The sequence below is a fragment of the Lissotriton vulgaris genome, chromosome 1_2 (assembly GCF_964263255.1).
Source record: "Lissotriton vulgaris chromosome 1_2, aLisVul1.2, whole genome shotgun sequence".
In the NCBI taxonomy this organism is placed as follows: domain Eukaryota; kingdom Metazoa; phylum Chordata; class Amphibia; order Caudata; family Salamandridae; genus Lissotriton; species Lissotriton vulgaris.
The window spans coordinates 329,611,233-329,625,549 of NC_141686.1; the positions used below are offsets into that span (position 1 = coordinate 329,611,233).

Below are 14,317 nucleotides of genomic sequence, written 5' to 3' on the forward strand. Positions count from 1 at the left end.
GTCAGTATTTTATTAACTATCATGACCAACACAATGTGATCTATACTACTTCCATCTTGACAGAAACTACATTCAGGCACAGGCTCCCACTATAAGGTAGTGAGGACATTCTGATGCTGTGACCCCTCTTTTAATGCCTAAAGGAATGATTGTGAGGTTTACTTACCATATAAATTGGTAAAATGATGCCGCATGCCGGAAGACTTCCTTTTTTTTTCTCTTCAGTCTCGGCAATTCAGAGAAACACTGTCGTGAAACGCTGCCACTGCTGGTCATTCAGTGTGGTCTGCAGATGGAGAGGTCCAATGTTGGCACGTTTGCCATGGGCAATGCGAAGATGTCTTGATTTTTGTGGAGGGTGGACAGATCAATACTATGGAGTCTGTTTTCTTGTGGTTGTCAACAGTTCATTGGGAGGTCGGGTCTCGGTTTGTGTTTTTGGCCTCCCGTGCTTCTCTGCATCCCTTGCATCATTTGCTAGCATCCTCTGGGCAGCTGTGGCGCGTGTATTGGGACGTGGATGGATGGATCTTTTTGCCAGCCGGGTGGCGGTGTGCCCTTCTCACTTTCTTTGTTTTGGGATTTGGTGCACCAGTGGTGAATGGGCCGGCTGGTGGGTTGGGGAGGAGGGGTTGTGCACAGTAGATGGGAGTGACACAGGTCTGTGGGCAGCGTTATTGCCATCTTCATTTTGGCCGGTTCCTGCCAGTTTGGTGGTGGTGGGGTAGGGACTCTTGTGCTGAGGTTTGCGTTCGTGCAGGTTTGCAGGTCTCGGGGGGCCCTAATTTCTTTTATCTTACTCATTTCATTGCCAAGATAAATGTGTCCTGCTGTTTGTGTGGCAGTGGCGTGGCCCTCATGTCAGATGGCATCTTGCTTTGGCTTTGTGATGTCGGAGCGCCAGTGGACCCATTGTCCTTGTGAAGGTTGACCACACGGGGGATGGGATATCGGAGGTCATGCCGTAGGTTGCTATCTGTGTTCATGACTGCGGGGCGGGTGGGAGGGGGAGTGGTGGGGGACTTTGGGCCGCTCATGGCACTGGGGGATATATTTATTAATAAAAATATCAAGTATGTATGTTATATTTAAATGCTTTGTAAACTATTCCAATGACTCAATGAATGAACTGTACTATGTCCCCTAGCTATAATATTTATTCACTCAAAATTCAGCCGTTCAAAAGAACCTTCCAATATATTTTTCCACTACCACACACTTGTCCTGTAAATGTTGACTTGTAATGTTAAAAATATCGATTTTGTATTAATGTAATTATGTTTGTATTTATTTTGTATGTGTGTGATGCATGTACTTTTGGTATAAGATTTGTTTTTTTTTATTATCTGTGTAAAAATGTTAGTAGTTATTACATTTTATTGTTCTAATTTTCCATTTTTAGTTCCATAGTGGGATGTGGGTTTATAGGGGAATAGCGTGGGAAGTTATTTATTTGCCTCAAATTGTAAAGCGCTCTGATATCCTTTGGGATCAAGTTCGCAAAATATAAAACTTTATAAATAAATAAAAATATAAATAAATAAAGGCTCATCCTGTGTGTGTGTCTAGGTCTGTCACCTCCATGCAGTGGGTGTGACAGGCTCCATGGCCCCTCTAGTGTGTGTCACTGGGTCTGTCGCCTCCATGCAGTGGGTGTGACAAGTTCCAAGGCTCATCTTGTGCTTGTCACTGGGTCTGTCGCCACCATGCAGTTGGTGTGACAGGTTCCAAGGCTCATCTTGTGCATGTCACTGGGTCTGTCGCCTCTACGCAGTGGGTTTGACAGGCTCCAAGGCCCATCTTGTGTGTGTCACTGGGTCTGTCTCCCCTCTGCAATGGGTGTGACAGGCACCAAGCCCCATCTTGTCTGTGTCACTGAATCTGGTGCCTCCATGCAGTGGGTGCAACAGGATCCAAGGCCCATCTTGTGTGGATGTGTCACTGGGCTTGTCGCCTCTATGCAGTGGATGTGACAGGCTCCAAGCCTCATCTTGTGTCTGTCACTGGGTCTGTTGCTTCCATGCAGTGAGTGTGACAGGCTCCAAGGCCCATCTTGTGTCTAACACTGGGTTTATCATCTCCATGCAGTGGGAATGACAGGCTCCGAGGCCCATTGTGTGTCTGTCACTGGGTCTGTCGCCTCCATGCAGTGGGTGTGAAGGACTCCAAGGCCTCTCTTGTGTCTGTCAGTGGGTCTGTTGCCTCCATGCTGTCGGTGTGACAGGCTCCAAGGCTCATCTTGTGCCTGTCACTGGGTCTGTCGCATCCAAGCAGTGGTTGTAACAGGTTCCAAGGCCCATCTTGTGTGTGTCACTGGGTCTGTCGCCTCCATGCAGGCGTGTGACAGGCTCCAAGGCCCCTCTAGTGTATGTCACTGAGCCTGACCCATTCATGCACTGGGTGTGACAGGCTCCAGGGCCCCTCTTGTATCTGCCACTGGGTCAGTCTACTTCATACAGTGGGTCTGACAGTCTCCAAAGCCCCTCTTGTATGTGTCGCTGGGTCGGTCTCCTCTATGCAATGGGTGTGACAGGCACTATGGTCAAGAAATCTCTCATCCGCACCACTCCTCTTGAGGCTCTCTGTCCCAGTTAATAAATATACAGATGTTTCTGCGGGCATGCAATGGAAGGGGCAAAAACGAAAGTTCTGGCCTGCCCACATATAATAGGACAAATCGTACTTCCACCATTGATTACCTCATGTTGGAAGTCAAACATTGGGGCAAGTTTAAAGACTTTGGGGTTGTCCTAAGGCACGATAGTGACCTAATGCGCTGGTCCTAACGCTTAAACCCAGTGCATTTGGACTAACTAACCCTGACTCTAATTCCACTCCGATAATCCCACCACACATTATATCTAACAACAGGAGAAGAGTCAGATGGCCTTCTGCCTAGACTCTCCTACTCGTCTCACAAAAATCTATCAGATAGCTGTTCCTCTGATAAGCGATATGGGTAATTCCACCTCCCATGGGCTGTCTATAGAGACCCACAGAAAGTTAGTTGAGAGTCTAGGGGATGTATTCTATCCGGTTAGTGGGACTAAGTTGCGCCGGAATAAAACACATCCCTGGCACAACCACGCATGTAAAAACTCAAAGACAGACCTACTCAAAGCAATTAAATCTAGGGATATCCTTAAAATTAGAACAACTAGACTGCTGTACAAGAAGGTGCTCATTAGAGCAAAGAGTGAGTGGGAGGAATCTAGGTGGGAAGAGTTGAGACAGGCACTACTCCTAAAAGGTTCTAAGACCTTTTGGCTAATTGTTACTTCTTCAGCGACAAGTGAGAGAGACACTGGGGTCTCGAATATTGCCCCTATAGTGTGGGAGGCACACTTTAAGTCACTCTATACAAGCCCTGAGTTGGAGGAAATTGGGTGTCAGGTCCAGGATGGGCTGCCAGAACTAGTTTTGGAACCTCGGGCCTGTGCGCCACGGGACCTCCGGCACGAGAGCCGACTGCCGGGGGCCCCGGGGTCCGGGAGTTTGGTTCCACGTGCCCGCACGGCCCGGGACCTCCCGCATGAGTGTTGACTGCTGGGGGCCCCGGGCACTGGGACTTCTCCCTGTCAAAATCTTAGCTTTAATCAAGCTTCCGAGATTCCCGTCACTCCAGACCCCCTGCATGAGAGCCGACTGCCGGGGGCCTTGGGCCCTGGGATCTTGGTTTCTTGCACCCGCACAGCCCGGGCCCTCCCGCACGAGTGTCGACTGCTGGGGGCCCCAGGTCCAGGGATTTCCCCCTGTCAAAACCACAGCTCCAGCCAAGCTCCCAAGATTCCCATGGCCCCAGACCCCCCGCACAAGTGTAGACTGCCGGAGGTCTTGGACCCTGGACCTGGATCCTGTCTCACAATAGTGAGACAGGATGCCCCTACTGGGACTCCCACTTGTAGTTCAGACAATATTACACTCAGGGAAGTTGAACTGGCAATTGAGAAACTGCTCCCGAATAAGGCCTCGGTCTGGATAAGCTCCCTGGAGATCTCTTTCGCTCTCAGCCAAAAATCTGGGCCCCATATTTGATGGTCCTGTTCAATGCTGTCTTACAGGGCTCCCCAGTACCTGAGACCTGGCTGGGAGCCGAGATTGTTCCAATTTTTAAAAAGGGCTGTCCGCTCGCCCCATCAAATTATAGACCAATTAGTTTACTTGACACGACGCAGAAGCTGATGGGCCAAATCCTGCTGGAGAGATTATTGGGCTGGATGGAGGAAAACAAAACTTTGACCACCCTCCAAGCCGGTTTTAGATCAGGGGTATCGACTCTGGACCAGATCTATCGACTCAAGGTCCTATACTGGAAAACTGCAAGAGTAGAGGGTGGCAGCCTCTACCTTGTTTTTGTGGACCTGCGGGCCGCATTCGATCTGGTCCCCAGGGAGAGGCTCTGGACGGTGTTGGAGGAACTTGGTCTCCCTCCTTACTTACTAGATGCCCTATTATTATTATTATTATTATTATTATTATTATTATTATTATTGCATTTATTGAGCGCACAGCTACCCGGAGGTTTTCCGGCGCTTGCCTTGGGAACCCGTCCTGGCTTTTCCTTGTGAGATAGCCCTTACAGGGCATCCCCAAGGTGAAAGCCAGGCATCCCGCCACAGGGGGGCCATTGTGGAGATTAAGCAAGCTTAATGCCCAGAGTTGCAGAGTGAGAACCCATGATTAGAGCAGGCACCGAAGCGAGAATTATCGAGTCCGTGGACATTTGAGCTCAAGACCCTGCCGCGTCGGGAATTGAACCCTGGTCCCGGGTCTGACCTCAGCTTCCGGGTCTGCCTGCTCTACACCGTGAGCCACACTTCTCCACCCTAACCCGACTTCATACTGGGAACTATGCCCAGGTGAGGTGTGGAAAAACGGGGAACTATCCGATCGCTTCCCTGTTACCCGGGGAGTACGCTAGGGTTGCGTACTGGCCCCTACTCTCTTTAGCTTGTATGTCAACGGCCTGATAGATAGACTTAATTGTGTCAGGGATAACGATGCTCCACGCCTGGCTACTGGAAGGGTGCCCGCTCTGATGTTCGCGGACAACACCTTATTGTTGACGCGGTCATTATCGGGCATCCAGCGGGTTCTGGATGGGTTTGTTTCCTTCTGCGCCTCACAGGGTTTGGAGATCAACTTGGAGAAAACCAAGTTTATGATCTTCAACCCCCCGAGGCACACCCGCCCAAACCCCACACTGAATGGAACCCTACTTGAGCGAGTTAAGACCTTTATATATCTGGGGGTGACTTTGACTGAACACTTTACATGGGACCACCAAGTCTCTAAATCCTCCTTGAGACTTGCACAGATTATGGGTGGCGTAGGCAGACTCCATAGTGCCTCAACCTTTAAACCAGCTACCCCTGCCCTAGAGATATACAAAACACAGGTCAGGTCCGCAGCCTTGTACGCTGCTGAACTCTGGGGACACACTAATGCATGTAGTTTAATGAAAGTCGAGCAGTCTTTCATGCGACATCTGTTTGGTCTTCCACAAAGCACGCCCCTGCTACCATTACGCTTGGACCTGGGTCTGGAACCTATTACAGACCTGGTGGCAGCTCGACCTCTGCTCTATTGGAGAAGGCTCTGGTCTGTGCCGGAGCTTGAACCCTTTAGAGCAGAATTCAATACTATCTGGGGGCAGCTAAAGAATAAGAATATACCTTGGTTGGTACATGTTAAGACTCTTCTTTATCAAATTGGTCTTCCCCAACTTTGGGATACACCGGAGGACAGCTGTATGAGGATGCAAAGGTCTGTACTGGTGGCAGTTGTAAAATCGCATAACCTCAAACTGCTACACTGTTCTACTTCCCTGGGCAGATTGTCCACTGAGTTCCTCACAACAAAAGTTGAATACAGGATGGAGGTGTTTTTGGACCTGGTGCAGTCTCCACTGGCAAGAAAACTATATATTCAATTGAGGCACGGCTCCTTACCGGTTGGGGCATTCACATCCAGATGGGCAATAACGACGAAGGCTAACTGCCCTGCCTGTAATCACGCCAGGGAAGACATTATACATATCCTCTTTTTTTGTCCGGCATACAGTGAAATTCGGAAGTGCTGGATTATCCCATTATGCAAAAACTTGGGTTTTAGACACTGTGTACATGCTTGTAGAGTCCTAACTTATGACACTGCCCCTCTCATTGTTTTTGCCCTTTCCCGGTGGCGGAGAAGAACTGTATTTATCCACAAGAAATAATGGACTACTGCTTTTATGCTTTATTATTCCTTTGATAACCAAAGTTTAATAACTTTTTAACTCTGAAGTATTTATGTTTTATCATTGCGCTTGTACATATTTTATTGCACTTTTATGGTCTTTGACCGAAATAAAGTTATCAAAGTAAAAAAAAATATATACAGATGTTTTTTATGTTCTTTTGTCAGTGCCCCCCTCACCACCAGACAAGTACTGGAAAGAGGCGCCCTGCTGGCCAGTCAGCAGAACGCCAGGCCTCTCAGGTGCAGTTCACACTTTCTGTCACTAGATGGGGCTCATGTTCAATTTGGATGGTGCCATTTCCTCTTCTGACCCTCATACTCAGAGGCATAATGCAGCCACCTGTAGACCCTGCAGCGCATGGGGCCCCACCCTCCAAGGAGCCAGAAGCACCTTAAGGTCAGTACATGTCTGTGAGGCATTTAAAATCCCTGCTGCCCCCTCACCCCTGTTAAGCCACTGCTCTTACCTGGCTTCCTGCGACAAAGCCCCCTGGATGTTCTGAGAGGATGCGCTCGAAGGGGCGCAGCTGATTGGGCAGGTCTGCGATATACTTGTCTTTTCCAGTTTCCTGCAGTGAGAGAGCAATAATATCAGAACACGGTGCCTCCTGTAGGGCGAACGATGCACGAGACACACCCTGGTGGAACATTTGTTGTCATAACCGCTTGAGTGTTTTACTTAATGCGCTTGAGGCTGTGGAAATAGATTCAACGGCCCTTTGGTAGTCTGTATAAATTCCCACAAATTGCACTACAGTACAAAAGCTGTGCTCAATCACATAGAGTAGCACCTAAATCAACATCCTCAGATGCTTTGAAAAAGCTATTTCACATGCTAAAAAAACATATAACCAAGTCACAAAAATGACATTTTTGAATGGAAATATTAGGCAATGAGAGAGCTGATGATTTTTGGGGTCCCTCATAACCTAGGGGGAGGACCAAGTAGATGCCTTGAATACAAAGAGCATAAACAAAAAAGCACATCTTGTTGAACTTCGGTGGTGGTCCCATCCTCTTAGGACCACCCCAAGCACAGTTATTGGCAAAAAAACAATCCCAACCAAAGGCCCTGCAAAGCATTATGGGACGAGATTAGCAGTGAGCAGTGAATTTTATAGTATCAAATATCAAAATAATTCTACAAATAGCATCATGTCAACTGGTCGTTACTAGATGTCCCTCACGAGTCAAATGCAGAAGCATTAAAAGACCCTTTCATCGAGCATTTGCATTTGACTCGTGAGGGACATCTAGTAACCACCAGTTGAACTGCAGCTCTTTGTAGAATTATTTTGATATTGGATACTATAATATTCACCGCCCACTGCTAATCTTGTCCCATAATGCTTTGCAGGGGTATACAACGTTTACAACGAAGTTTTTACCACGCACTACCACTACAACGCAGGCATTACCACGCATACCATTACAACGCATTGTGCTGGGGGGCGCTCTAGGATAGGGAATAAGTATAATTTTATATCCAACACCTTCCCTAGTGTCCACGGGGACTGGAGTTGGAATATAAAATTATACTTACCACTATCCAGCACCTCTAAGCGCTATGCGTTGTAACGGTATGCGTTGTAAATACCGCGTTGTAATGGTATGCGTGGTAAAAGTATGCGTTGTAACGTCATACATCCCTTTGCAGGGCCTTTGGTTGGAATTGTTTTTTTGCCAATAACTGTGCTTGGGGTGGTCCTAAGAGGATGGGACCATCACTGAATCGTTCAGCATGATATGCCCTTTGTGTTCAAGGCATCTGTTTGGTACTCCCCCTAGGTTAGGGAGGATCCCAAAACCATCACCTCTTTCACTGCTTGCTAAATTTTCAGTTTCACTTTTGTGAAAGTGCTATATGCTCTTTAGCATATAAAAATAGAGATACTTAATTCATCATAACTGGCACTGCACAAGATGCCATTTGCATTTATTGTACAGTGCAGACAAGTGCACAGTGCCATCAGCTACTCACTACCAGTTTGGGTACTACACAAAGTTCAATACTATGCAAAGTTTAAAGTATACTATGCGAAGCGACGCAAACTACACCCAGGGTTAGTTTGGTCCCAGCAAATAATTTTTTTTTCAAAAACAAAAACACCAAAGGGGGACTTTGCTTTTGAAAATAAAAAATACAATGCCCCCCCCCCTGAGTTATGTCACAGGGCAAGGGGGGCTATTCGAAGTTTTTTCACCCTTAACCACCGGGTTTCCCTAGCAGGAACAGCAGTAATAAACAGTTATATGGTCGTCCATCTAAGCTGGGCAGGTGGACATATAGTTTATCCTGCAATGGCCTTTTCTCCAGTGGGATGTCGAAGAAGTCTGGGCACAGCGGAGAATGAGTAGTCTCCATTGTCATCAAACTTTTGGCAGGAACGGTACTCCTTCGCTGTGGAGAAGGAATAACCCTTTACGCCATGATATAAATTAGGCCCTAAGTCTGAAGGGAAACTTTTCACCAGAAAACACTTGGCCCCTGCATATGGCCTGCGCTCGACTGCGGTCGGCCTTACCTTTTGGCTTTGACTCGATCTAGCACGACCAGATACCTGCGGTTGGCATTTCGCTGTTTTTGGCGCTATAAAGCTTTAAAACATCTGAAAATCATATCTCCGTTGCGCTTCATCAGACTTTCTTTTGTTTTGGTGTTTGTTTAAAGATTAAAAATGCACACTTTGTATTCATTGGATTGGGATTTTTATTGTGTTCTGATTTTTTACTTATTCACTATTTTGGTAATTTCAAATGCTTTCCACTTGTTTTCCTTTGAGTTAAGCCTGATTGCTCTGTGCTACAGCTACCCAGGACTGAACTAAGGCCTGATTTCAATAAACCGAACTGGACCTGATATAGAATAGTGACATTACTACAGAATGAGGTCTCACAACCACCCCAACTAATAATCTACTTTCTCACACCAAACAAGCTTCCACTCAGCAACGTGTACAACCTCTAGATCCTGAGATGTGGACAATATGAAATAAGTGCCTAGAACGTACGTATTCAGTGTGAATAAGGCGTCCAAATTTTTGGCGAAAGTCCTCTAGCCCATCATTCACCATGTCGATAAGTGCAGCTTCCTTGTCGTTCTTGCCATAGAGACCTGCGGAGAGCACAACATTTATAAGAGACGGAGGCGAGGGGTAGAATAAACACTCAGAAACAGGGCCAGCAAGAGGATCTAGGTTGTGATGCCAGTGAATGGGTAGCAATGGACAGCGTGGGCGCTCAAGAGGTCTGTGCGAGTGGATGTGGGATGTCGTGGCGAGTGCATAGGTGGTAAAATCAAGAATGTGATGGCTAGCGTGTCTGTGGAGCTAGCGTGAGGATCGAAGTTGTGAGGTCCAGTGCACAGGTTGCAATAGACAGTGTGTGGGGCTCGAGTGGGTAGATGTGGGTTATGATGTGCAGTGCACATTTCAAGGCATCTGCTTGGTCTACCCCCTAAGTTAGGGTGGACCCCAAAATCATCACCTCTCTCACTGCTTGCTAAATTTTCCTTTTCTCTTTTGTGAAATGACTATATGCATTTTAGCATGCAAAGACAGCAATACCTGTTATTTTACCAAAAGCATATGAGGTTTCTATTTTATTAATTGGGTGTCCCAGAGAGCAACGTTGAGGAATTCATGGAGTTTTTGTTCAACTTTGTGGAATTCCGTGTAGTAGTACTCTGCCAACTATGCCCACCCTTAGTGTTGTTGGGGCTAGCGAGAGGATCTGGTTGCAGTGGCCCTTGAATGGTTTGCAATGGACAGTGTGGGGGGCTTGAGGGGTCTATGTGAGTGGAGGAGAGTTGTGGTGGGTGTCTGTGGGGCTAGCATGATGATCTGGTTGATGATCAGTGCATGGGTGTGATGGCCAGTATGGAGGGCAAGAGGGCTCATGTCAGGTGTAGGGCGGTACAGGTGGCTCCGGCTGTGATGGATAGGACACATATATTGGGGCTCCTGGGGTCAAATACAAGGCAGAAACAGCAATAGGTTTGCTTTCCTGGGGCCCCTCCTATGTGAGGGCCCTTCACTGTCTGATACCAAAGTTGTCTATCACAGCGACTGATGTAAAACACAATGTAGGGCACTTAAAAGGTACTCACCTGAGAACTCATATCCACCGACCCGAGGCTCTCCTTCAAGAACTGACACCTACCATTAGGGGCCCTAATCGAAACACGTACCTACTGACTCGGGCCCTCCTTTGATAACTGACATCTGCCAATCAGAAGCCATCAATTGACATCTGCTGATCAGAGGCCTCAAGAGACATCTGCCGATCAGAGGCCCTCAACTGACATATGCTGATCAGGGGCCCTCAAGAGACATCTGCCGATCAGAGGCCCTCAACTGACATCTGGGATCAGGGGCCCTGAAGAGACATCTGCCGATCAGAGGCCCTCAACTGACATCTGCTGCTCAGGGGCCCTCAAGAGACATCTGCCGATCAGAGGCCCTCAACTGACATCTGCCGATCAGAGGCCCTCAACTGACATCTGCTGATCAGAGGCCCTCAACTGACATCTGCCAATCAGAGGCCCTCAACTGACATCTGCCGATCAGAGGCAGTCAACTGACATCTGCCGATCAGAGACCCTCAACTGACATCTGCGATCAGGGGCCCTGAAGAGACATCTGCCGATCAGAGGCCCTCAACTGACATCTGCTGCTCAGGGGCCCTCAAGAGACATCTGCCGATCAGAGGCCCTCAACTGACATCTGCCGATCAGAGGCCCTCAACTGACATCTGCCGATCAGAGGCCCTCAACTGACATCTGCCAATCAGAGGTCCTCAACTGACATCTGCCGATCAGAGGCAGTCAACTGACATCTGCCGATCAGAGGCCCTCAACTAACATCTGGGATCAGAGGCCCTCACCTAACATCTACTTATCAGAGGCCCTCAACTAACATCTGGGATCAGAGGCCCTCAACTAACATCTACTGATCAGGTGCCCTCAACTAACATATGCTCTTCAGAGGCACTCAACTAACATCTACTGATCAGAGGTCCTCAACTTACATCTGCTGATCAGAGGCACTCTGCTAACATCTGCTGATATGAGACCCTTAACTGATATCTGCTGATTAGAGGCCCTCAACTAACATTTGCTGATCAGAGTCCCTCAGCTGACATCTGTAATCAGAGGCCCTCAACTGACATCTGCTGATCAGAGGCCCTCAACTGACATCTGCTGATCAGTGGTTCTCAACTGGCATCTGCTGATCAGAGGCCCTCAACTGACATCTCGATCAGAGGCCCTCAACTGACGTCTACTGATCAGAGGCCCTTGACTGACATCTGCCGATCAGAGGCTCTCAACTGACATCTGCTGATCAGAGGCCCTCAACTAATATCTGCTGATCAGAGGCCCTTAACTAACATTAGCTAATCAGAGGCCCTTAACTGACATCTTCCGATTAGAGGCCCACAACTAACATTTGCTCATTAGAGGCCCTCAGCTAACATTTGCTGATCAGACGCCCTCAACTAACATCTGCTGATTAGAGGCATCAAATGATATTTGATGATCAGAGGCCCTCAACTGGCATCTGCCGATTAGAGGCCCACAAATAACATATGCTGATTAGAGGCCCTGAACCAACATTTGCTGATCAGAGGCCCTCAACTAACATCTGCTGATTAGAGGCCCTCAACTGACATTAGCTGATCAGAGGCCCTTAACTGACATCTGCCGATTAGAGGCCCACAACTAACATCTGCTGATTAGAGGCCCTCAGCTAACATTTGCTGATCAGACGCCCTCAACTAACATCTGCTGATTAGAGGCCCTCAACTGACATTAGCTGATCAGAGACCCTTAACTGACATCTGCCGATTAGAGGCCCACAACTAACATCTGCTGATTAGAGGCCCTCAACTAACATTTGCTGATCAGGGGCCCTCAAATGACATCTGTCGATAAGAGGCCTTCATCTAACATTTGCTGATCAGAGGCCCTCAACTAACATCTGCTGATCAGGGGCCCTCAAATGACATCTGCCGATCAGAGGCCCTCAGCTAACATCTGCTGATTAGAGGCCCTGAACTGACATCTGCTGATTAGAGGCCCTCAACTAACATCTGCTGATTAGAAACCCTCAGCTAACATTTGCTGATCAGAGGCCTTCAACTTACATCTACTGATTAGAGGTCCTCAACTGGCATCTGCTGATCGTCAGCCCTCCCTGAGGTTCATCCCATCTTCTCTATCTCGATCCTGTCCCAGGACAGCGCCATCTTCTGCGCAGCATCCTTCAGGATGCAGGATTCAGACTGAACTGCGCCCACCAAACAGGCACTTGTCTGACCGATATCCCCAAAGGCCCGTCACCCCTCCGCCCAGTGGTCCCCACACGACACCTGCATTCTCACCAAATTTGCGCCCCAGGTAACGCAGGATGGCGTTGGACTGGTAAATGGCAAAGTCTCCATCTTGAAACTTAGGCATCTGTCCAAACATCTGAAAGAGACAAATGAACACATGTCAGACTGATGGGGCCCCAGAGGGCCTGGTGTCCATTCTGCTCAGTAGTATATGACCTTGAAGTGGTCTGGTCACTAATGTCAGTTAGGGGCCCTCAAGGATGTCTAGTTACTAGTGTGCGATAGGGGCCCTTGAAGATGTCTGGTTACTAGTATGAGATAGTGGCCCTTGAAGAGGTCAGGTTCTTAGTGTGAGATAGGGGCCCTTGAGGATGTCTGGTTACTAGTGTGAGATAGGGGCCCTTGAAGATGTCTGGTTACTAGTATGAGATAGTGGCCCTTGAAGAGGTCGGTTATTAGTGTGAGATAGGGGCCCCTGAAGATGTCTGGTTACTAGTGTGAGATAGGGGCCCTTGAAGATGTCTGGTTACTAGTGTGAGGTAGTGGCCCTTGAATATGTTTGGTTACTAGTGTCAGATAGGGGCCCTTGTAGAGGTCTGGTCAGTAGTGTGAGATAGGGGCCCTTAAAGAGGTCTGGTCACTAGTGTGAGATAGGGGCCCTTTAAGTAGCCTGGTTGATAGAGTGAGGTAGTGGCCCTTGAAGAGGTCAGGTTATTAGTGTGAGATAGGGGCTCTCAACGTGTAAGTATGTACATTTCCTCATGTGACAGTCTTGGTTCTATTGTGAAGCGCTGTTACACCTTTGGGTAAAGTCCGCGCTATATAAAATTGCATTAAATAAATAAATAAAAATACTCACCGCCTCCTTTTTCAGTTCTGGTTTTCCACCCATCCAATCCGCAATCTGCACTACCTCATCCTTCCACTGGGCGCCCTGGTCAGCGAGCAGCAGCCGCATGGGCTCAGTCCGTCCTGTGGGGGGCGCAACAACTTCATTAGCCCTGGCAGCCACCCTTCAGTTCACTTGCTAGGAGAGTAGGTCCTAAAATCCTCTGCCCACATTTCTTTTAGTTCAGTCTGCGTTGGACGCCTTCTGATCGGTTACAGTCCATAGCACAGCACCCCTGAGGGCTAGGGATGACAGGGGATTGGGTAACTCCTAGCCCTGAAATGGTACAGGCTTACCAAAAGTTTTTGCAAGGCCTGGGAAAAACTAATGTATGCCCTCTGGGATCTTCTTGCGTTTTTGCCCAGTGTCAAAATCAACTCTGCCTAGATATATAACAATGTACTCCAGGGAAAGAGAAAACATGGTATCTGGTTCCATCTAGAGGCATACACATGTAAACTGCCTTTTTGTTAACCTGTTCACTGCAGCGGCAAATCTGCCGCGGTATGGGTGTTTGATTGTGCGGGCGGGGCAACGTCGGCCAACGGACAGCACTACTGAGGTAGTGCTCCCGACGGCCGTTGGCCGACGAACGCACGCAAGGGGTTAATGTAGAGGCCAGCACATCTGTAAATAACTTACTGAAGTAGTGCGGGCCAGAAAATAAAAGAGTCAGGGTGTTAGAAATGGGGTTTATGGTTGACTCGGGTATGCACCTAACCAGCCAGAACCCACCACTCTAGTCAGGGCAAGTAAGTTACACACCAAAGATAACCTGTGCTCACCCTCTCGTAGCTTGGCACAGACCAGGCGGGCTTATCATCAGAGGCAATGTGTTAAGCGTTTGTGAAC

At 48.2% G+C, this 14,317-nt stretch overlaps 1 protein-coding gene across 1 annotated transcript in view; it reads right to left on the minus strand.

Moving 5' to 3' along the window:
• The window catches only part of LOC147736658 (glutathione S-transferase P 1-like), a 61,478-nt gene that overhangs the window by 13,024 nt on the left and 34,137 nt on the right, over positions 1–14,317 (minus strand). Inside the window, exons 3-6 of the mRNA XM_086953414.1 lie at positions 13,436–13,548; positions 12,625–12,712; positions 9,255–9,358; positions 6,711–6,812 (exon numbers count right to left, since the gene is read on the minus strand). Of these exons, the coding sequence (XP_086809540.1) occupies positions 6,711–6,812; positions 9,255–9,358; positions 12,625–12,712; positions 13,436–13,548 (407 nt within the window). The remainder of the gene's footprint in view (positions 1–6,710; positions 6,813–9,254; positions 9,359–12,624; positions 12,713–13,435; positions 13,549–14,317) is intronic.